At 45.9% G+C, this 23,636-nt stretch overlaps 2 protein-coding genes across 6 annotated transcripts; both read left to right on the forward strand.

Moving 5' to 3' along the window:
- Positions 1 to 360: 360 nt before the first annotated feature.
- Positions 361 to 10,796, forward strand: zgc:195212 (DUF4554 domain-containing protein). Of its 5 annotated transcripts, none has more exons than XM_035407813.1 (16): positions 361 to 573; positions 698 to 827; positions 1,012 to 1,065; positions 1,298 to 1,410; positions 1,891 to 1,974; positions 2,866 to 2,921; positions 3,186 to 3,254; positions 3,950 to 4,145; positions 4,363 to 4,510; positions 4,705 to 4,836; positions 6,605 to 6,726; positions 7,035 to 7,145; positions 7,831 to 7,929; positions 8,214 to 8,325; positions 9,213 to 9,421; positions 9,787 to 10,796. In XM_035407813.1, the coding sequence occupies exons 2-16, from the start codon at positions 713 to 715 to the stop codon at positions 9,844 to 9,846; spliced, it is 1,680 nt and encodes a 559-aa protein (XP_035263704.1). In that variant the 5' UTR covers positions 361 to 573; positions 698 to 712; the 3' UTR covers positions 9,847 to 10,796. The 5 variants fall into 5 exon arrangements, with proteins under 5 accessions (XP_035263704.1, XP_035263701.1, XP_035263703.1 ...); XM_035407810.1 differs by having other exon boundaries at positions 361 to 511; XM_035407812.1 differs by having other exon boundaries at positions 361 to 511; positions 9,219 to 9,421.
- Positions 10,797 to 10,993: 197 nt separating this feature from the next.
- pola2 (polymerase (DNA directed), alpha 2) lies at positions 10,994 to 23,067 on the forward strand. The gene is made up of 18 exons (XM_035407809.1): positions 10,994 to 11,339; positions 11,734 to 11,858; positions 12,102 to 12,193; positions 12,561 to 12,618; positions 13,274 to 13,383; positions 13,781 to 13,977; positions 14,428 to 14,516; positions 14,782 to 14,934; positions 16,265 to 16,327; positions 16,786 to 16,840; positions 17,536 to 17,660; positions 17,787 to 17,825; positions 20,211 to 20,284; positions 20,549 to 20,657; positions 21,176 to 21,282; positions 21,524 to 21,580; positions 22,010 to 22,136; positions 22,649 to 23,067. The coding sequence occupies exons 1-18, from the start codon at positions 11,258 to 11,260 to the stop codon at positions 22,799 to 22,801; spliced, it is 1,815 nt and encodes a 604-aa protein (XP_035263700.1). The 5' UTR covers positions 10,994 to 11,257; the 3' UTR covers positions 22,802 to 23,067.
- Positions 23,068 to 23,636: the final 569 nt, after the last annotated feature.

Below are 23,636 nucleotides of genomic sequence, written 5' to 3' on the forward strand. Positions count from 1 at the left end.
CAAGCTAAAAAAAAACCTCATTCAGTCAGGGTTCCATATTAGAAGTTACTGTCTTGTCGACATCAGAGCGAACTTCAACGAACAAACCACCGTAGTTGGGCTAGTGGGTATCTAAACCTTTTGCCTATCCGTCAGGTGAGAACGAGGGAAACATCTGGTAATGGTATATGATGACCTCAAACTCGGGCGATAACAAAACTACGGACAATGCCATTATATAGAAATGATGTTTCCTGTTCTACGTACAAGAAGCCATTACTGTATTAAAATCTAGAAGGGCCACCCGAAATAAATTAAACCTGCCGGGCGATAATCTTGCTTGAATTGCAGTCACGCGGTCTGGGAAGGCCTTTCATGTTCGCACGAGATGCTTTGTAAGCTAGCTGGCTAGCTATCCCGCCAAGAAGTACACACTATAACGCTATAACTAGCTGGCTCGGATAGATAGGAAGACCAGTCGTTATAATAAGGGTAACATTACAATACAGCAATGCAAAGAGATATACAACAGGTCAGTTGTATGGCTCCCTGGCCATACAGGCTAAATAAAAATATATTCTGAAACAGAATATTGTAAGTATAGAAGTGTAGCGAAGCTAAATTGGGTAACTTTTGGCAACTAGCCGCGAAATCACCTGACTATATCTAGACCTTTCATTTCATCTTTGTATTATTGTGGTGCGTCTGTCTGTGTCAGGTCATCAGGTTTCTGATGACTGAGGTCAGACGGGCACGGAGGCAGGGGTCTGGGAATATGGAAGGCGGGCTTTTAGTCGCTGTGTCAGCAGAGGATGGCGTGTCTTCCACCGGCAAGTTCAACTGCACAGGTACAGGACAGCAGATCTACGAAAAGAACTGCGTTCTGATTTTGCTTTTTTAAATAAAAAGTATTTTAGCTACGTTTCTCTATCCTGTTTTTAAAACTTTATCATTTAGTTTCTTCCGGTCTTAACAACATTGCATGAATGTATCTGTCGGTGGTAACAACCTGCTCTTTCTGGACATGCTCAGTTGCAGCAGCAGGTCGGTGGTGCATTGCGGTCAGCGTGGAAGAGATTAAGCACGGTAAATAATTTGAAAATATGCAAACTTTTATGACTTTTATGTGATGAACTGGAGCCTGGCCAAACTGAAGTAAGACTGAGAGGTGTTTGGAAGTAACTGAAGTCCCCTGTACTTTGGCCTGATTAAAAAGCAGTGACAGTAATCCACTCACCTCAGGGATTATGAAAACAACATTTTTGTTCCTCATTATATGAAAATGTAAGTGTGTTTTTTTTAAATTATGTTATGTTAGAGGTGGTGAAGAGGCTGCCCTCCTCTATGGCCCTCAGCTCACCCGTCCACCCAGAGGAGCTCAGTATCTTCTCAGAGACCTGCGGTCCCCTGCGCTTCCTCTTCTCTGTCCAGGTGTGGGCCTTCTGCGCAGAAAACCATTGCATTTCAGTGAATGTTTTCCTTGTTTTATTCACTGGTGTTATTCATTTGCGCTCCTCGCTGTCTCTGACGGCATTGGAGCATTAAGGATTGTACGGTATGCACCTTTTGGAAGTTATTTAGGATAACTCGGTTAACTGATGCAGTGCAGTCCATTTGAAATGGATGGATTTGTACAGGCTTACTGTTAGACCACTTAGGTCTTGTGCCTTCACCTTGTGGGTATGACATAAGCACCATATCTGGTGACTCAAACCCGACACTCTGTCAGTTCCGCCCTCTGATGCACACAAAGAGATTGAAGGCCATATTAATGATGCCATAGCCTAATCTTATTCAGACTAAACTGATCTCAGATCAGCACTCCCACTTTAAAATCCTTTATAAATATGGGCCTGAGTTCTGGATGTTCTGTGCTGATATGGATGTGATGTGTGTGTATGTCATTTCCAGGTGGGTGAGGGGAGGCAGGCAGTGAACTCAGACTTCTTAAAGACAGAGCAGTTTTTACACAGACTCAGTTTGGTTTATGGACAGGTAAGAAATGACCCCCCCCCCCTTGCGCTTATTGCTTCTGAAAATTCATTTAAAAGTCATCACCTAAGAACCGCCCAGTAGGCGAGCATCTGCTGGATCGCTGTCCATCCTGATGGCACGCCACTGTTTTGCAAACTGGCACCATGCTAGGCAACAGGACTATTCTGTAACTATGCATAATTTTACAGCTGCTCCTCATCTTGACTGTCTGCTCACCGACCACTGATTGTTTGCAAACTGCTGGCGGACCAACAGCTGGCCACTAGCAGGCCCTGTATTTGTACTATGTGGGCAGCATAAAAACAGGAAAGAATGTAAGGGCTTGATCCCCTAAATCACTGGTACTTAAACATTTTAATATCAGGACCCAAATCAGAAATTTAGTACCTTTCAGAGAGTTGTCAGATACATATACTAGCTTAGCCTAGTGAACTACAGACTCATTCCGGGACAAACCTCTTACACTCTTGGGTCCCATTTTGGGTCCCGACCCATAGTTTAGGAAACACTGCTTTAAGTCATGTCAGGAATCGATACTGGTAACTGACAAATTTACATGCTAGCTGTTCCTTTAACTTTACACACTTCAAGCTCAGATTTAGTTTGACAGCCACAAAAGTGCCTGTGAGAGCGTCTAGTTCTACACTGTGATTAAAGAGCTGTCTTTATAATAAAACTAGGCCACATACCATTAATCTGTCTGCAAAGGCTGCCTGTCGAGGTTGAGAAGAAATATTTTGGGGGTGCTCAGTAAGTGTGACTGTCACAGATGAAGACACTCTAATGGGTGGACTGTGCACCGAGGGCCATCTGTGCGATGTTTGGAGAAACGTCTGAAGCGTTCAGCAAGTCTTTATGTGTTTGGTCACACGCATCTCTCTTTTAACTCAGGTGGAAATTCACTTCATATTGAAGGTTAACGAAACCGTGTCCAGGCAGGTCTTCAGGTGCTCATGTTTTGTTTCTCGATTATTTATTCAGTTTCCGTCTCTCTTTCAAATGTTTTTATGATGCAGTCATTTTTAATAGCTCTTTAAATGAAGGCATACATTTTCCTATCTGGAGCAGAATTTGCTTCTTTTTAAAATTGACTTATATGAATAAATACTGGTTAATTTCTGCAGAACACTTAAATCAACAGGTGTGAGCAAGGTGTGAATTCACAGTTCTCCTCTTGAGGTGTTACCCTCGTTCCATATCTGCTGTTACAGTGGCAGGGCAGACAGCAAATTTGTCCTAGAGAGTCGGCATATACTGACAAAGACTGACCTCTATATACGGTGAGTGCTTCTCTGCTTGAACACAACATGACTCCATGGTTAGATCTCCAAGGAAAAAGTATGCTGGCAAAGATAACAGCTGAAAGCTGGAGCTTCCACAGATTTCCTACTGAAGCAAAATATACGTTTAACTACTTTTTCAATATGTAGGCTTCTAACTGTGAGAAGTCAATAATTAATTTTAAAAGCAAAAAAATAAAAGAGGGTGTGTTCGTTTTTAAACACTGAAACATGTTTGAATAGCTGGATAAATTGGCAGTTGTATTGGGTGCCAATGGTTCATATATTTGCTTAAGATGACATTTAATTTTTAAACCAGTTATGAATTTCTAGTGTACAGTGCACTATCAATGGCTACATCATCAAGAGCAGGAGTACCACCTTCACCTTCCCGAATTAATTGCAGTGGCAATTAGTTTAATGGCACCATTTTGATGGTACAATTTTTACTTACTATTAATAGTCTTTTCCTTTTATGTTTCCTTAGCAGACTCTATTGTCCAGGGCATTTTTCTGTGCACTGAGTCCTCTGACTGAGATTTATATAGCACAGATAAAAAGAGGTAAAATAAAAACATTATATAGTGGGAAAGGTTGAAGATGTGTCTGGAGTTTTACTGAAGGGATCAGCAGCAGTACCCCACAAATGCACATTTGACTGTGGCCTCCTGCTGGGTGCTGGCTCTGCCCCGCAGATGCCCCCTCTCGGCGGGACCGGGCCTGCAGTGCGGCCGGCTGCACCCGGTGCCGGGCGGGGCAGTGCCCCTGCTGCTGCCCCCCGAGGTGGCCGAAACAGGCCTGTGCGGGGAGACCAGTCTGCTCCCGCTGGCTGCGCTGGGCCCGTGTGTGGAGCAGTACCCCTACAGGCCAGCCTGCGTCACACAGATACGCATATCCTTCCCTCAGCCGCGGCTTCAGTTCCGTCTGCTCGCTTCATCATCACATTACATTAGGTTATACGTTATATTACATTACATTTCATTTCATTTCATTACATTATGTTACATTACATTACATCACATTACACTACATTACATGACATCACATCACATTACTTTATGTTACATTACAGTCTTCTTGGGAGTTGTTGTTTTTTTAACGTCCCCACATTCTCCTGTACGGCCCCTCCAACGTTCCCCTGCTGTGGGACGGGGACGGGGGTCCCTCTGGATTCCTGGGCCGCCTGGGAGGCTTGCTGTCCTGGGGGGAGTTGGGCCTGTCTGGGGTGAGCCGTGCGGAGCGGCCCTTCACTGAAGGTATGAGAGAGAAACGAAGCATCACGTGATGATATCTGTGGGTGCATATTTAGGGTATGTCTGCTACGTGTGAGTAAATGGCATTATTACAGGGGATTGTGTGCCTGTAGCAGGTGATTGTGTGTCTGTAGCTGGTGATTGTGTGTTTGTAGCAGGTGATTGTGTGTCTGTAGCTGGTGATTGTGTGTTTGTAGCAGGTGCTTTGCATGCGGAGGTGGTTTACACTGTGGACAGTGAACAGAGCCCCACCACAGAGCAGACTCTCATTCTGTTCCTCTTCATCCAGCACAGCGACCCCTTCCACTCCCAGCTCTCTGATCACATAGGTAGGGTAGATCTGTTATGCTGGGACAATAAGCCATTTGACTGGTTAAAGAATCTGATCAATATCAACATGACAAATATTATATCAACATGTTTACTATTTTTCATATGTTCTCATTGCATGACACATCAGTATCTGCAGTCATTTTGCAAATTTTCTTTCACCAGATGGGACAGGAAAGACTTATGCGGTTGACAGCTGTGGTTATGGATGTGGTGGTTGTTGCTTAATGGGCGGAATGTCTGTTCAGTAAATTAAAACTTTTTTAAAATCTGCGTAAAGCACTAAAGAGAGCGGGCCTCCTCTATTTTTATTGTTGCCCAAAAAAAACCCACATCCATAAAGCACAAAGTTTTAAGATTTATAAGGTCATTTTAGATATCGGTGTCAAGGAGTCGGTAATTAGCAGTAAATCCACGCATGGTCTCAACTGTTTGAGTCTGTACAATCTGTTTTTCAGCCAGACTGCCTCTGCAGTAGCTTAGTAGCCAAAGATGTTAGTTATTAATCAGCTGAACGCATCAGCATGTCGTTCAAGACAACTAAGTGATGGATGGTAGGGTTGACTAGACAGACAAAATGGAGGCAAAACAAAATGATATGAGCTGGGTTTACAGTGTTTTGCTCAGTAACGTGTAAGTTTGTCATGCACGTGACGCGTCAATAGGCAGGCGTTTAAAATAAAGGGAAAAATCAATTTTCGGTAGATGCATTAACCAGACGTGTATGCGTGTGTGCATTTCAGAGATTTGCACATGCTCAGTTCTTGCCCAGGCAGGAAGCTGCCAATTAAGGGTCGCGGCAGAGTTACATTTGCAGGGTGCATTCGTGAATTACGGGGCTCTCCAGCCGCATACTGTTTCAGGGATTAACGTTGTGCCCGAAGCAGACAATCGTATTGTGCTCCTGCAAGAAAATGGCCACACTAACTAATGTAATAAGATTTTTTGGATGAATCTGCAAAATACTCTCCAGGGCATCACAGAAAGCGAGACGGTACTCTGTTGTCAGCACTTCTGTTCGATTACGGTCGGGCTGCATCTTCCTACCAGCGAGTATTTACAGTAGACCATTGAGCATCGAAAGAGGTGCCGGTTAATCACCTTGACAACAGTTGGATTTCATAGCTTCATGTAATGCAGACCCACTGGATCACACTTCTGACAGATCTGCTGACTCAGGGCAGCTTATTGTCATTCTGTTTTCTACCAGGACAGGTCTTCATGCAGACTGTTGTGCGGTAACATTTATACAGTGATATATAGTGATATTTCTTAATTTGATAAGAAAGGAGGTGACGGTGGCAGTTTAAAAGTACATGGTTGAAACCTTTTCCCAGGAAATATGAAGTCTAAGACTGCCACTCATAAAAATGCAGTGTAAAGCGATGTCATTGAAATCAGGATTTATATGGGAGTGGTTCGCATTGCTCTAGTCTGGCCTTACAGTGCGCGGTATGAAGATTTGACGTCTTGTCGATGGTAGACTGAAATACTGTGTGCGAAGCTTTTGGCCCCATTCTAGGTTCTAGGTTAGCTGGGGTCACATGATCCCACTCCTTATTGCAATTAAGGAAGGTTAGATATTGAGGTGTGTAGAATTACTCTTTAACCACACTGAATATAAATATGTAGGCATCATATGAGTGATTGTATGAGTGACACTGGGTAGGCCTGGTTTGGTTCTGCTCTCTGGTCTTAGACAGATTTATACAGCAGTGTCACTCACTGGTTAATGGTTCAGTGGAACGTTTTTTAAACCCCTGGCAGCCAGTGAGGAGGTCCTGGAGCAGCACCTGGATCAAATCCTTCTGCACAACGAGGACCGTGTGCGGTCAGCCCTGCACTCTGTCCTGGAGTCTGCTCTCAGGACCACTCTGAAGAGACTGAAGGCAAGAATGCAGCACACGTGTCACACTCACACACTTCAGACACGCTTAAAAAGCCCCAGTCTACATATGTCTGCCCTCCCATCTCTCGAGTGACCTGTGTGTGTGTGTGTTTGTGCATCTGTGTGGGTGCGTGTGTGTGTCTGTGTGTGTGTGTGTGTGTGTATGTGTGTGTGTGTGTGTTTGTGCATCTGTGTGGGTGCGTGTGTGTGTCTGTGTGTGTGTGTGTGTGTGTGTGTGAGTGTGTGGGTGGGTATGGGTGTGGGTGCGTGTGTGTGTCTGTGTGTGTGCGTGTGTGTGTGTGTTTTCAGGCCCGGGCGAAGATAATGTCCGCTCTGCCAGTCATTCTGAGCTCACTGTCCACTGTGGTAACCAGCAGCAGCAGCCTGGAGTTCAGGACCGCCTGTCTGGACAGAATGAAGGTACGGGAGGCAGAGACTGCCAGCGCCCGGTAATATACTGTTGTGCATGTGCACAGCATTCCTACAGAAAAAGTGATCAATACATATCACTGGAGCAGCAGCCTCGCAGTCCATTATGTGCGCTAGCAGCTGACTTTTTATGAGAGAGAACTGTGGACTTCCGCTGAGGCCCTCCGGTAGATTTGTAGCCATCTGCTGCCATCTGGGCCCGCTGGCCTCCGCTCGCTCCGTTCTCCGCTGCTAATGCTATTTTCAGTCTCGATGCCTGTCATATTTTTCTGACACCGCAGAAAATAGAAGTGTGTGAATCATTTTCGCTCTTATTTAAATGACGTGTTCTGGCGCTACAACTTGGTAGTGAGGTGTCAGTTGAAGTGTAGCATATTAGAAGCAGGACAAAAAAGTCTGTTCATGAATTAAAGTTAAACTGTTTTATCTGAACTCAAAACGTCATCATATGTACTAGTGTAGTTACTCATCTTCTTTTCATCATTTGTAATGAATTAACTGACTTGACGTGCTTTTAGCATGATGCATGGTGAGGCTTCGATTGTGTCTCTGCTGTTTTCATTAAAGGTAAACGTGGAGGTAGACTCATGAAACATAAGACTGATTTTGTGTGTGTGCTGTGTGCTTGCTGGCATGCGTGTGTGTGCACGTGTGTGCGTGTGTGTGCATGCTCCAGGTGCAGGACACACATGAGCTCGCCATCCGTCTGCGCCAGTCTCTGCAGAAAGTCACAGAGGGTCGGGTCCTGCACAGCCGCAAGTGTGACAGCGGCAAGGTACCGGCTCTGCCATCCCGAGTCCAGTAGCAGCGTCTATCATCCATCATCATTTAGAAATGCCAGCTGAGACAGGATGTGCGCGAGATGAGTGCACTTCAGAGCTCCCTCTAGTGGAACAAAATAAACCTGCAACTTCTGCGTTAATCTGAGATGAGTAGACTACAGACCTCCCTCTAGTGGAACAGATTAATCCTGCAGCTCCTGTGTTTAACAGATGCCTAGACTGCAGGGCTCCCTCTAGTGGAACAGAATAAGCCTGCAGCTCCTGTGTTCATCAGCAGTGCCTATCGGCTGCCTCGGGGGTTGAGGATGTGTCTGGACACAGGGAGGCTGAGACCAGGGGGACGGGTGAGCAGGAGTGGGCATGTGCAGAGCACTCTCATCATGATGAGGGTAAGCATCTGACGGAAGTGTGCTATTCTTTGTATCCCCATTTTTCCCTGATTTGAGTCAGTCAGTGCTTGGATAGGTACTTTATGTACTGCAGTTTTTGTAGCACATAACACAGTTATTTTATACTTCATCCAGTCAGTAATGACACAAACGGCTAAATGTGTGATGACGTGTACTGTGATGTGAAGAGACCCTTTGTGCTGATGTGTTGGGTGTTGTTACACAGTGTGAGGTTGGGCTACAGGTAAGAACTGACAGATTTCCACAGTGTTACATCCACAGGTCTTAGCTGTGAAAAGATTCAAAGCTCAAAACTATTATGACAGAGGGAAGGCTATGAAAAAGGGAAAAGGGCTCAGGCTTTATGCAGTGTAAAGTGGGGGGGGGGGGGGGTAATGTGCCTTGGCCCCTGTATGTGGCCGTGCCCAGGACCCTGGCAGCTTCCTGTCGGCGGCTATTTAAACAGTATCGGGGGGCACGGGGAACGCTGGAGAGCTGTGATTCTACGGCTCCTCCGTCGCTGGGCGCCTGATTGGCGCCCCGCTGGGCGTGTAATGGCGTGGCGCTGGGCGAGCGGGACGCATACTGCAGGGGCGCTGCCGGCGGACGCCGCGGGCGGCGGTTTGCGATTCCTGAGCCTGGCAGCGTCCCCAGCGCTGAAAGTACAAAGACCGCTGCCATACAGCCAGCACAGCCTCCCACGGAACACACACCTCCCTGCACTGTTCCTTACGTCTCTCTGTCGGCCTGTTTCTGATGCTCCTGCTCCTGTACCATAAGAGCATGCCTGTAGTGCGCTGCTGGTGTAGCCTGGAGTGATGCTGTGACTGCAGTATCACGGCTGGCCTGTGTTTCCACACCCCGTCCTGGCTCTGGGCTGCGGTTAGGAGCAGAGGCGGCTCCTGTGGGGTCGCAGGGATCGGCGGGCCAGGGATCGGGAGCAGAAAAGAGGCAGTGCACCGAGGAGCCGGACTCAAACCCGCCGCCCCTGAAGCAGCGAGGCACGAGGGGGGCGAGCGGAGACCTGCGGCCGTCTGAGAGTCTGCACAGCCCCCCTGCTCACGCCGCGCCCCCCCAGGACAAGGGGGACCAGCAGGTGCGTCACGGACATCACCACTGCTGGGGAGTGGCCGGAATCTTTCACCCAGTTTCTTAAAATCAACATGTTTCACATCTCAAGGGGAGCAATACTGCAGTTTAAGTTACCCCCTTGTTCTCTGTTTGCATGACCCCTACTGATTATTGATCAGTGAGTCACACACTCTAATGTGTTCATGTGATGGTTACTGATCCCAGATCAGCAGAGATTGAGGGATCAGGGAGGAGAACTTTAGAATACTGCAACAATGCAGTAGCACAGGTCAACAGTTTGCACTGTTGTCAAGAGTGTGGCTGTATTTGCCAATTCAGTGCATTTCTATGACAATAAGTTTTCATTTTTCTTTTTGTTGTGTTTTTCAGGAGGACATGCTATGGCTGCAGGAGGTCTCCAATATGTCCGATTGGGAAGAGGAATGTTGAGCCCCATTCAGATGTGGGCGACGGTGCTAGCGCAGTGTAGCAGCATTAGCGGTCTCTGATGGATGAGGACTGATTCACTGCTCTGTCCACATTGACACACTGCAGTGACCTGACAGGGCCCTACATACTTCCTGCAGAGCGTGTGTCTGAATGGATCTCTCCTGGGGAATGTTACTGTTTAGATTTACTTACCACCAATTAATAGCTATACATCTCCTATGAGCTGTTTATAATGGTGTTTCAGTTTGCATATTTTAGTTCTTATTCTGGAAAACGGTTTCCATGGTTGCGCCAACTTAATTTGAGCCGCGGCTAATAAACTGTAATCACATGAGTGAATGCCCTGAATGCTAAACAGTGTATTCCGTCTATGTTAATTTGTGTGTTCTGGCTATTGCACAGTTTTGTAAACGAGTAACAAACAGAAAAAAGGTGCAGTCGATGAATATGTGAAGAACCAAAATGAAAGGATATAGGAAAATACCAATGACAAAATTCCTGTCCCTAAAATATGATTGTAGATACAATGTCTTTTTTTTGCATTTAGAGACATCTGGCCAGTCACACCATTTATCATTTCACTCCATTTATTAAAAAAAAAAATACACAGCAATTGAGAAAAATGTAGCAACTTTTAATATATTACTATTTCTATCTTATTTTCCTGTATTTTAGAGTTTTCTTTTTATATTTATTCCTGTTCATATGATCTGTTTCCAGTATCTTCAGGATGCATTTACAGACCAAGGAATGTTTTCTTTGGATGCTGAACTGGCTTTTAAAATTATTATTATTATTTTTAGTAAAATAGGTACAACCACAAACTCCACGGTTTGCTTTTCTCAAAATTGTGGTACAGTATTTTATGGAGGGGTGACTCCACACGTGTAATATGTTCGTTGAAATGAAATGTACTCAACGGAGGTTTTGAAAGGACAGGACCTTATCCGAATTGTAGATCTCTACTCAAATCTCTTCCTAGTAGTTTGAGGTTGGTGTGCTGCCCAATGAACTTGTGGTGCTGGGTTGGGGGCGTTACTATACGCATGAAAAGCGTGATATTATTGGTCGACAGAACACTGCCGTAAAGCGCCACTGATTACGCGGGAGTTTTTTTTCTCGCGGCAAATAGGAAAACACTGGCTAACACTTCAGAATGGTTGTAAATTGATAATAAAACTGTAATGTGTACATATTTTACGTATCATTGCCTGTTTATGGATTTTGCAGAAAAACGAAATCTTCATATGTAAAATTCGCAGGGGAAACTTTGGAAAGGACGCTAATATTACTTGAAAATAGCAAGATTAGCATGTGCACAACAAGTAGCTAGCTAGCCTGTGTATTATCAAATCGTACGTGTTTGTTGATCTGAATTAACCCATCGAAAGGGAAAAAACTAACGGAAGAAATGGCATCGGTAGATGTGGACAGTATCAGGTCGGAACTTGAAATGTTCGACTTCGCCTGCGACGACGAGGTCCTCGAGAAAAGTGAGTTATCAAAATCCCTCATCACACTGCTTCACCGGTGTTATGTCTGTCGTATGGTTAGCTAGCTATATGCAATGTATGTTGGCTGGCTGATTTTTGAACGCTTAGGAGCTAGCCACATTAAAATGTTAAGTAATTAATTGCTTGAACATAGTATCGTTGCTGTGTCCTTCAGGTTAAAACGGCTATCTGATAGATTCCCGGGTTGGGAAGTAAACTATATGTGACAGAAAATATGTATACGTTAGGTTTCTGGATAAGATCGTCCTGTGATAAGCCAATAAATATACAAAAGTGATATATCAACGTCAGTTGCCTTCCACTTTGCACAAACTCGCTAGCGTTAGGTAGCGAGTTCCTGCTCGTCTTAGCCGTTCTCTGTTCCCCCTGTCAGTGCTGGAGCAGTGCATGTGTCACCGGCTGACGAGCGAGGGCATCGTGCTGGAGTGGGTGGCGTACAGCACCACCAAGAAAGGACTGAAGCTGAGCCTGGACACCCTAGAGAGGTTTGAGCACGAGGTGATTCAGATGGAAGGGGCTCATATTCGGCTTTTATACTGACCAACATCCACGTTTTGTTGCGTGAGCTTATCCTTGTATGCAGCCATTGAATCGGCGTACCCAAGTGCTTATATTATAAAGAAAGTCATCTTATCGGTTGTCTTCAAAAGAGGCCTTATGTCATAGAAAATTCTGGAAGTCAATATCATGTTACCAAAAAAAGTAATGTTTCTGACAAATACTTGTTTCTGCACGTGGCAGGTGCTGAATAAGAAAGTCAAATCCAGGCCAAGCTTCTCCAAGAAGGAGGAGACCCTGAACAAGACCAGAGATGTGAACTCTCTGCATGACCTGTATCCTTTTGTGGCATCATGTCTTCTTTTACCTGTACTTTATCATTTTACACTTTTGATGTACTATTTGAGCATTAAGGTCTAAGATCATGCCAAAGCTGTCTGACCCCTTGGCTAACCGCTTTATTTTATGTATGTCGGTATGCGAGAGAAGGAAACGTATCTCAGCTAATGTTGGATCTCATGTAGGTCTCACAGAAAGTTTAGGGCAGCCACATGGGTTTCAGCTGGAATTGTTTTGTATGTCTAACATTATATATTTAGCCAAGGCCCTGCCTTTCTCGTGTTGGTAAAGGTTTTGGCAGTTAGTCGTGTGTGGCCGAATCGCCCAGGTTGTGTGTGTGTTGCTTCTTTAACCTTTCCACAGGATCAAAGCTGAAGAGGAGGAGGAGAACCTGCTGGACTCCTACTCTACTCCAGCTAAGGTGAGTCTACCTGTCTGAGTTGCATCCGCCTGCACACAAAAACATTGGAAAGCCAACTGCGAACCAGGCCTAATCGCCCAATCAGTGCCTCACTACTGCCCTTCTGGCTGAATGGAAGCAAATCCCTGCAGCAATGCTCCAACATGTAGTATAAAGCCGTCCCCAGAAGAGTGGAGGTTGTTATAGCAGCAAAGGCTGGACTAACTCTATATTAATGCCCATCATTTTGGATGAGATGTTGGATGTCAGGTGTCCACATGGCATTTTGTATAAGCTTGGAATTAAAAACCTGGAAAATCTCTCTGTGTCATGCCTTGCTTACATCTGGCCAGCAGATGGCAGTAATGCTCTGTATTGGCTATTATCGTCATATAGGCAGGGAACCCAAAATTCCACATGCTGGTCATTACAAGGATCCAGAGCTGCTAATTGTAATTCCCGTACTGTGGATACACACATGACAAAGGTGTAAAGTGAAAAGGCAGAATTTAAATTAAATGCGCTCACTTTGTCAATCTGAAAAACTGTCTTTGTAAATTTCAGTTTTGACTGACTAGTGGATAAAGGAGACCAGGTGGATATGAAATGAAACGGCACTGTGGTGTTATGTGTCTGTGTGTTAATACTTGTGTTTTTTTTGTTTGTTTTTTTGAAGGGATCCCAGAAGCGGGCGCTGACCACTCCAGAACATCCGCGCTCCAAGAGGGGCGTTTCTGTGATGCCCAGCCCGCATCAGCTCCTCTCTCCGGCCAGTTTCTCCCCCAGGTAACCCTCTCAGCCTCCCACATCGCTTCCTAACGCACACCAGTGGTAATACAAAGGGCCTCAGACCACTGTGACATCACCTTACTTAGATGCACAATACCTAAGTAGTGGAATGCCTTGGTAACATCCCATAGAACAAAGCTGATGGTGATTGGAGGATGCTTCCTCGCAGTACTTCCAAGAAGTAGTCAGAGAGTATACACCAATCATCATCAACATTGTTCTGTTGGTTGTTACCGACATATTCTCTGATTGGTGGAGCTCCTCTGTTTTTTTTTTAATGTGACGTGACATCACAGTTGTTATCCCTATATTATTGTCCTTACTCTCACTCTGCTATGGTTTCACTGCAACCGCCCTCACCTGATTGTCCCTCTCTCTCTCTTACCCCACGTAGTGCGACACCCTCTCAAAAGTACAGCGCTCGAGGAGGCCGGGGTGAGGTAGCAGCCAGGTTCGGGACAGTCCAGGGTGCCCAGTGGACGGGTCAGAGGGCCAGGGGACCAATCAGAGTTGAGCTGCTGGAGGGGCCGGAGGAGTCCCTGGTCAGCAGCTACAAGTTCATGTTCCAGAGGCTCAGAGACGTCCGCAACGGTGTGTCTCCCCTCACAGTTAAACCTCCTGGAAATCTGGTTCTGATTTTAAGCCGGATTCTCTTTGTGTGCTTTGTGCTTATTGGAAGCTTTGAACTATTTTTTTATGTTACGGAGGACAGCTGTTAAAGAAAGGACATTTTTTCTTGGTCGCTTCAAAAGGTGAAAATCCTTGGCTTTACAGAAGGGCATTTTAATTTTACGGTGAATAATTTTCAGGTTGAACTTTACGTTTTAGTGTAGACTTGCTCTAAAGGTGCTCATGGTGCATTTGCTTTGGAAATCTGCTCCAGTATTTTACAGGCATTACGCCTCCATTGCTCCTCTCTGACCAGCAGGAATGGGGCACTGGGGACCGGGGCGGGCGGGCCTGCGCGGGTCTAAGAGCGGGGTGTGGGAGCTGGAGCAGGGCTCCGTTTTACGGTTATCTGGTGTTTAATGTTCCCTCCAGTGCTCACGGAAAAGATGGAAGAGCTGGGAGAGGAGCTGAGGTCGCACTTCAGCATCGAGGAGTTCTCCCCCGCCTCGCTGCCAGCGCAGGTACTGGAGCGTCTCTGTGTGTCCCTCTGTGACAGCGCTAAGGCTAGCCGATATGGTCACATACGCGCTAACACGCGGCACCCTTACATTTATGCTTCTGGGTTAATAGAGTTGGGCTGCCGTGGACTTATTTGGTAACGATCAGGAATGGCAATCGGTATGGCAATGGGCAGTTTGGCCCAGGATGGCTCCCACCGGTTTGGGAGTGCACCCAAGGCGTTTTTGGGGGCTGAGGCAGCGCTCTCCTTTCTCTGCTCCTCTGCAGGACAGCGTGACGGTGCTGGGGCAGGTGTGTTGTGACGGAAACGGGAAGCTCAACGCCCAGTCCGTGCTCCTGGAGGCGGGGCAGGACCAGGGCGGGAGGCAGGTGCCCGTCGACCTATCAGAGCTCAAGGAATTCTCCCTCTTCCCTGGACAGGTGAGGTGTGACCTGTGAATGAACCTGCTTAACACTGTTCCATCCAAAGCCCTCCTGCTGGACCCTTTTTTTAAGGCAAAGAAAAGTGAAATGGCCAGAGCTCCTAGCTGAGGTATGAGGGGGGAGAGCTCTGATTCAGGATGAGCATTTGGCTGTCTTACAATGGGACAGGTGGTAGAGTAAAACTAAGTGAAAGTAAGTTGAATAATGGTTGTCACACAAGACTAATGCAACACAAGGCTTGTTGCTTTCTAAATTCACATAAAATTAAATGACAAGATAACGCATATGACAGGATAACAGACAGTCTCACAAGTTCCTCAAAGTTGTTACTGCACAGAAAAGTCAATTGAACAGACGAGTAATACATGAGGCATGAGAAAGTGAAGAAACTTAAGGAGTTTGTTGAAGACACAAGGTCATATAATTTGTACCAGGAGTGCCATAGTCCCCTTTCTGGTGAAATAACTTCCATTTAAATGTTCCAGTTAACAGTAACACAAAGATGTGTCACTATGTGTTTGTGTTAAATGCTGATTTGAAGCAACTGCTTAATTTTGTAGAAGCATCTAGGAAATTTAGGCATTTAGGGGAAGCTCTTATCCAGACTAACTAACAAACAAACAAAGAAAAGGCCTCGATTTGTAAATCACCAAAATCCCCAGAAATGTGTGGCGTGATTGACATGACATAAAGGTGTCCTCATGAAACGGCATTGGTTCTAACTCGTTTTATTTTCTGAGCCTTAGGCTCTTGTGTTTGAAGGCGTTGTTTCTTCATCAATAAACGCTGACGCTCTTGGCTCTCCTCCATTTTGTTGGCCTTATCGTGCGGTCGGCCCAGAAGACGACGCGCGCTAGGCCGCAACCTCTGCTATCTCCGCGCTAAACGCAGTTCAGTTTGTCCCTGGAAGCCGTCCCAGTCGGCTTTTAAGATCGAGTGCCGAGGAGTGGCTGCTCTCTGTTCCGTCTCACGGAGGCCTGCGCTGCTCCTCTGCTTAATAAATCTCGTGTGAAAAATGATGAGAAGCATGCTGCTCGTGTTGAACGTGCTATTCCGTGCTGTCTTGGGAAGGGTCCATTTCCTGAACGCCGTTAAATTAAAACTGAATTCTGAAAACGTTGTTTAATTACCATAATACTGTGTGTATGTGTGTATGTAATACACACTCGCATACACAGAGTTCGTTTTCTTATTCACTACTTTGAATCACTCCTGTAATGCTCTTGCCATGTGTACGGTCTAGCCTGGCTTTCATGCGCTTGATTGTTACGTGTGGACATTTGTCCACGAGGCTCTCCTGTTTGTGACTGTCCTCTGTGTTCCACAGGTGGTCGTCATGGAGGGGATGAACACAACCGGAAAGAAGTTGGTGGCCTCTAAGCTGTATGAGGTTTGTCCCCGCTTTCCCTCCCAAAACCTTGAAATGGGTGTATTTCTGGGCCCCACGGTGTGTTGTCGAATCAGGACTGTCTGCCACCGCTGACTGACTCTCAGGACAGCGCGTGATTGGCCGGGGAATGTGATTGGCTGTTCCAAATTGGGAGAAAAGGGGAAGAAATCATTAAAAAAAATGATATGATAGTTTTTTAGTTCAGCTTCTGAAATTTGTATTAGTGAATTTCAATCGCAGTTCCTTAGAGGCCCTTGCTAATTTTGGAATCCACCACCTGAATTTCGTAACTCCAGAATTTACTCCATTAATGTGTTTTTTGGGGTGTTTTTTTTTTTTGGAAATTGCAACTCACTGGAGTTCCTGTTCTGTATCACTGCTGTATTTTAGGGAAGTGTGTGAATGTTTACGGCTTAATTATGTCGATTATGTAATGTGTGTGTTATTTCTGTTCACAGGGGATACCTCTCCCGTTCTACACTGCTAATGAACAGAACGAGGACAGGGTAGACGGTGAGGGAGATGCAGAGTGTTCATGACTGTTTTAGCTATTCTTACCGCGTGAGATTTAGCTGCTGGCGTGTGTGTTATGTCATTCTGCGGTTTCAGTTTCATATTGAATATTTCAGTCCTCGTTCTTTTGTGTTCTGAAAAACAGCCTGCAAGTCTTCCCTTGTTGGGAAAACGTGCTCAGTCCAGTTTGATTGGCTGATTGATGTGATTGATGTTGTCATGCAGTTACCAGGCACTTATCCGACACGTTGTCTTTGGGAACATCCTGCCTGTAACTTTCACTCCAGTGGTACAGTTTTAATGAGGTTACAGAGCAGTGCAGGGAGTCTAAATTAGATCCGATTACTTAGTGGTGGTGTGCTGTTCTCTCATCCCTGCGTTCTAATCTATAGTGTGCCTTCTGCTAATGACTGTGTCCTTATGCTGAATATACGATGCAGTATGTGAACAAGAAATTTACATTTCACCCCCCCCGCCACATGCACACACACACACACGCAAATGTACACACGCTCTCTCACGCACGTGCGCACACACACACACACACACTCACACACTCCCACATACACACATTCTCTCACACACACTCCTTCACACACCCACACGCACACGCACACACACACACACACACTCACACATTCTCTCACACGCACCCCCACACACACTCCCATACACACACTCTGCTTTCCTTCCAGATAATGAGCCTGTGATGGTGATGGTGGCCTGTGGACCATACACCCCCTCCGACAGCCTGAGCTTTGACCCGCTGCTGGACCTCATCAGCGTCATCATCCGGGACCGCCCTGACGTCTGCATTTTGGTCAGCCCCCAGTTTAGACCCCCCCTCCCCTCCCCTCCCTGCGGTGGGACGGACTCTGTACTCACCTCACACAGTTTGATTCACCCGTGGAGCCTCTCTCACTCATCTCTGTTCTGTTTCCTACAGCTCGGCCCTTTTGTGGATGCCAAACACCATCAGATAGAGGTAACTACCACTCACTGATTAAACAGTTATGGAGAGCGTTTTCTTGTCATTTTCTTGGGAGTTGCCTTATCAACAGTCCTACTGCGTGGAGTCTGTGGTGTAGAACCCAACAGTTTTACAGCTAAAAGAATCAATACTTCACAGAAGATACCGGAACTTGGATGAGTTGGCATTTTCCACGGCTTATGTAACTGTGTAGCTTGGAATCGTGGGTGTGAAATGTGAAATGTGGGTGTTTGAATTTCAGTTCCTTCAGACATTGCAAAGGAAGTGGAGCTAGACGTGACAGTAATATAACTTGCCGGTGGTATTGCCAACATTGTGTAAGCAGGAGTTACATGGGGTTTTGTCGTAGAGCGTGAGCTGTGTCCATGTTGCGTGTTGTCCTTGTTGTGTATAGTCCATGTATGTTTGCTTGTCCGAATCCATGTGGCCTGCATTGGGCATCAAAGCTGTAAATAGTTTTTTTCTTTTTTTCTAGATTATATAAATGGTCACTATGCAGTATTAAAATCAGTCCAATGGAAATTCCACACTGCAGTTGAATATGCTGTTGAATATAAATGATCTCTGCTGTAATATAGACTAGAATATGCTAGTTAAATGTAAATGGTCACGGTACAGTATTAAAACCAGTGGAAATTCTGCACAGCAGTTGAATATGCTAAAAAAGTAGAACTCGGTGGGCCTCTTTGTGATGGCAGGAGTCTCGAACCCATGCCTTCTCTTAATATTATGCTGTGCCTCGCCCCTGATAAACTCAGTCAGTGGGGTGCATTGAGGATTAAAATTCCATCTTAGGTGCTCCTTTTAGACTCCTTTCATTGTGAAGGACTGTTTCATGACAATGGCAGCTGTTTTATACAGTATGCAAAGGCCATGTAGATCACAAGCTAACAGCAAGTTGCAACGGGCCACTTTTTTTTGCATGAAATGGCGTGCCAGTTTTGCGAGTTACGTGCGTCACTGACTCCAATGAAAACCTGTTTACAAAGCCCCTTTATTACAAATAACGATGAAAACGAAAACCTGCGTGACGGGTTCTGAAAGGCTTCATCAGCGAAAGCCTGCTGCTGCCAGTTGCTATTTGGCAACAAGGTCTCTTGGGTATTTTTTCACCATCTGTAAATAATTCAGGTATATTTAAAAATGTCTTCACTACAGATTAAACCTGCATATCTATCTTCTGTATTTTCAGAGATAGGAATGCAATTTTCCGCTGTAGCAGTGTCTGTGGTAAATATAACATTATATTTGGGTTGTAACCTTTTTTAACAGTGCTAAGGTTTAACATGTATTTCTGTGTCCTTATGTGTGAATATCCCCTGTGATAAGTCTGCCCCGTGCCTTAGCGGTAATAAAACGTCCTGTGCTGATACGTGATTGCGAGCCCTATTAGTCATCCTCAATGCAGACTGGATACAAACCAAGGGGCCCAGGCCTGGCTTCGTTTTGGTAGCTCACTTCCTGGTCTTGTTCAGAGACGTTGCTCTCTAGCACCAGTGCAGTTTCAGCCACCCGTTTCTGTGCAAGCCAATGGTACCAATGCAGTCAAAATACAGAGTTAATCATTTTTTCCCACAAGAACATGTAGTCACAGTAGGTGTTTTTTCTTCATCTGACTTCTCTCTATGTGCTGATTTGTTGGGTTGTTGTGTCATTTGGGTAATATTTTAAACTTTTAATTTTGTGGACCAATCGGGGATAGTTTGCATCGCTGTCTAGTCACTGTGCATCACTCAGGGGGAACTTCTGTGGCTTCAAAATGTCAATGGGTGATATTGCAGTAATTATTATTTTTTGTCCATATTCTTTTTCTTTTCTGTCTGTGATACAACCCCCCATTTTACGTTGTGTAATCTAATTGGCAGCTCAAGAATTTTGTTCAGTTTGCTCTATTTTGGCGCGGAGTGTGTTTTCATGTATCCTGACCGATGAATTTATCGTTGTCGGTCACATACAGGATATGCATTTACAATACAGGAAACCCAGACTCCCGAGGGAAAGCTGCAGTGCTGCACAATGCAAAAAAAGTGACTGTTATCCCTGAGGCAGGACACTTCCTCCCTTTCCTTTTATTTGAATGCAGCACGCCACTCAAACAAAATAAATGAGTGCAATAGAAATGGCTGAACTACACTGAAAGCAGCGAGAGGCAGGAATCATTGGTAATGGTAGTCAAGAGTGCAATAAAAATGTAAATCTTGTAAATGACAGTATAGTCGGTGGTGGGGTGTGCCTTTGAGGAAATTGCGAAGTTGAACTTTCTGTCCTTTCGTCGTTTATCCGATGAATGTTTTCACATGGAAGTTTTGCATTCAGAGTATTCCCACGGAGGATAGGTGGGTGTGAATACAGTACATTTTGTTTTTTTTAACCTGACAGAAATGCCAGCTGACGGAGACCTTTGAAGCCGTGTTCTCGAGATGTGTGGACAGCATTGTGGAAGGAACAAAGGGGTATGGTCACATTTGAGTGAATTCATTTCAGATCACTGTATACAGAAAACTAGCATCACAAATCTAGTTATGTGTCTTTCATTGAACCATGTTGATTGAGTCCCACATCTCATGTCTGACTAATGTATTGAGATGAGGAAATTACCTGCATACATATAATTATAGTCAGTAGTTGAATCAGGTGTATTGAATGTGTAGTGGAGGCTCAGGAGGCCTTCCTCTGTGCCCCTGAACCGTAACGCTCCTCTTGCCCGGCTCCTCCAGAGTGGGCTGTCGGCTGGTGTTCGTGCCGTCCCTGAGAGACGTCCACCATCACTTCATTTACCCACAACCCCCCTTCACCCTGCCGGACCTGAGCCGAGAGGACGCGGAGGTGAGGCTGACGGCTGACGGCTGTCGGCCCGCAGCCCGTGGTCGGGGGCGGGGGGTGGGGGGTGCGAGGGGGGCGAGCGGGGCGAGCGGTTACATTCCGCGCGCGTACGTGCGGTCATGCGTGCGGCCCTGTTGCCTTGGTCATGTGGGTAAAAAATCGGCTGCCTCATGTGCCCCCGAAGGCTATGAGACATAATGGGAACACTGTGGCAGCCATCTTTAATGTAGAATGTGTTTCAGTGAAAAAGATGGTTAACTTAGGGAGCACATAGAAATAAAGAATGCAATTAAAGGTGCAGGTGATCAGTGGGGATTACTGGTGCTGCAGTGTTGGAATGAGTAGCGGGGGGGGCAGGGGGGAATCCTTCAGTCAGAGTGGGGGGAGGGGGGTCACGGTGTGAACCTGCTGTGCTGTTTGAGAGAGAGAGAGAGAGAGAGAGAGTAAATGAATAAAGAGAAAGAGCAGACCGTGGGCTGTGAGCTGACGTCAGCGCTCTGTCACCTGTGTGTGCTCTACAGCGCGTGTCGCTGGTGTCTGACCCCTGCACGCTGCTCATCGGGGGCGTGACCTTTGGCCTGACCTCCACCGACATCCTCTTCCACATGGGGGCGGAGGAGATCAGCAGGTGAGTGACTGGGGACAGGGAGACGCCGGTGCCACTGGCACGGACTTCAGCAGACGTCTCATTTCAATGACTTCCGTGCATTTGTTTTTTGTATGCGTGTGCTTCTGTTGGCCTGCATGCATTTTATGTACGTCTGTTTTTGTATGTATGTGTTTGTGCAAGTCTGTGTGCGTGTGTGCACATTTCTGTTTGTTTCTGGCTTCTTGCATTGTATGAACGTGCGGTTTCTGTTGCATTCCAGCATATCGGGATCTGACAGATTCTCTCGCATCTTGAAACACATGCTGACCCAGAGGAGGTGAGCGAGGGGTGGAGACTTCAGGACCCGGGGGCAGGGAGAAGCAGGGAGGGAGGGGGAGGGGGAGAGGGAGGTGAATCAATGGAATGTTTGTGCTGCTTATATGTTGTCTTTGATAATGCGTCTGGCAGGAGAACTTTCCAGTTTGACATCAAAAGTTGCTGGTGGGGCTGTGATGAAATTGCTGCCAGTCTTTGATCAGCGTAGGCTGAGGGCTAGGGAATGGAGTTTGCCTCATATGAACTGAACCACTTTCCTTTTGTCATGGTACTGATTTTAGCATGTCATTCCCCTAGCCTGAATAGTAAATTTACCAGAAATCTCGCCCTTTCTGACTGAAAGCGATGCTGCGTCTCGACATCGCGGCTCTCTGATTTAGCTCTTCGGCGCGCATCCTGTCATGTGGTCACGCACTGCTCTTTTCTGCAGCTATTACCCGCTGTACCCCCCCGCTGAGGAGGTCAACCTGGACTACGAGCGGTTCCAGATGCACGGGCAGATGCCCGTCACGCCGGACGTTCTCCTCGTGCCCTCCGAACTGCGCTACTTCATTAAGGTACGCCCTTCACAGCCGCTGCAGGAACCCTTCACCCCAAAATCCAAGCGCTGATACTGGGCTCTCGCTCCCTAAGGCTCTTCCTTATACTGACCTTTGTACAGTGGGGGCGTAATGTTTTAGATGGGATCCTTTGATGTAGAGCGCTAAGCACTAACCTGGGATCAGTGTTGCTGAGAGCAGTTTAGACTGCAGTGTGCAATGATTTGCCTGTCCAAGTTTTGTTTTGCTGCTGTTGGGAAGAGATTCTTTACAAATTGGGTTCCCGTTTTGGATGAAGCCTATCCCATATTGGGGAAATATATTTATTACACTTTGTGCTGTAGAGAATGTGATTTACCATAGACTGATTCAGCGTCAGCAGTCTGGGCTGAAATTGAATCATTGTCATTATAATTGAGCTTTTTTCCCCTTTTACTAACAAAGGTCAGTAGCCCTTTAAAAAGATAGCCAATCATCAAAGTGACCCTTCTCTGAATGGCAGCTAAAGCATTGTTTCCTACTCTTTTAAGGATGTCATTGGATGTGTGTGTATCAATCCTGGCCGATTGACCAAAGGACAGGTGGGCGGGACTTACGGAAGGCTGCTCATCCAGCAAGGGCCCTCATTGGCTGAAGGAAAGAGACGAAATCCGTGTGTTGCTTGTCAAGTGGTGAAAATCTGATTGTGGTCTTTTCTAATTCATACCTTAGTGTACAGTTGTAGTTTGAAATTACTCAGTCCTCACTTGGCTCCTGTCTCTTAGCTCCATACTTTGCTGGGTCTAATTGAAAGTCCCGATATGGTCCTTTTTGTGTTTTAAATTGGACAACATGATACTATTGTCTAAAACAGAGGGACACTGCAGAGAGTCAAGTCATACTATGTTCGCATCAGATTTCTGATTAATTTCTTAATAATCATATTTTTTCAATAAATTATGTATTCTCATTTTTTTGGTTTCTTGACTTGCTTTTCAGATGTTGAGTGTATTTGTGTGAGTGTGCGGGAGAGCGTCTTTCTACAGACCTGGAGTTCTGGGTATAAAGAAGTGAGTCCATGTTGATCGGCAGTCAGTTAGCTGGACGCATTATTAATGAAGAGGGCAGTGATCGGAGCTTGTTGTTGGTGAGGGGGCGGGGAGTGATCTGGAATGGGTGTGGTCACCGAGGGTGGTGTACTGTCCCGAAGGGAGGCTGAGCTGTAGAGGTCAGGGGCGGGGAAGACCTGCACACAAGCCTGGTTCCTAGGGCTTCAGCCATTTCCTGGTTGGGAAGAGGGAATGGGGACAGGGAGGAGATTTGTTTTAAAGAGATTTTCTTCTGCAAAGAGGGTCAAAGCATGGTACACTAACACAGACCATCTGGACGACTGTTTGTACCACAATAATAAACATCAATCTGGCATTTGGTATGATCCCTAATGTTGCTGAGGTCTGTGTTATTAATGTCAAATTGCAGTGTTTACAATTGCAGTGATCTTCACTGGTGACCTGGTTTGAAAAACTGTTTGGTCCAAAA

The sequence above is a fragment of the Anguilla anguilla genome, chromosome 3 (genome assembly GCF_013347855.1).
Source record: "Anguilla anguilla isolate fAngAng1 chromosome 3, fAngAng1.pri, whole genome shotgun sequence".
NCBI lineage: Eukaryota > Metazoa > Chordata > Actinopteri > Anguilliformes > Anguillidae > Anguilla > Anguilla anguilla.

What these genes read in the sequence shown, in the direction of transcription:
- pola2 (XM_035407809.1), top strand. Translation starts at nt 11,258, where the DNA reads ATGGCATCGGTAGATGTGGACAGTATCAGGTCGGAACTTGAAATGTTC. An exon ending in CCAAACACCATCAGATAGAG is followed by an intron (nt 17,826 to 20,210) that starts GTAACTACCACT and finishes TTAACCTGACAG; the next exon opens with AAATGCCAGCTGACGGAGAC. An exon ending in ATTGTGGAAGGAACAAAGGG is followed by an intron (nt 20,285 to 20,548) that starts GTATGGTCACAT and finishes CGGCTCCTCCAG; the next exon opens with AGTGGGCTGTCGGCTGGTGT.
- zgc:195212 (XM_035407810.1), top strand. Translation starts at nt 491, where the DNA reads ATGCAAAGAGATATACAACAG. An exon ending in AAGACTGACCTCTATATACG is followed by an intron (nt 3,255 to 3,949) that starts GTGAGTGCTTCT and finishes TCTGCCCCGCAG; the next exon opens with ATGCCCCCTCTCGGCGGGAC. An exon ending in CCAGCTCTCTGATCACATAG is followed by an intron (nt 4,837 to 6,604) that starts GTAGGGTAGATC and finishes AACCCCTGGCAG; the next exon opens with CCAGTGAGGAGGTCCTGGAG.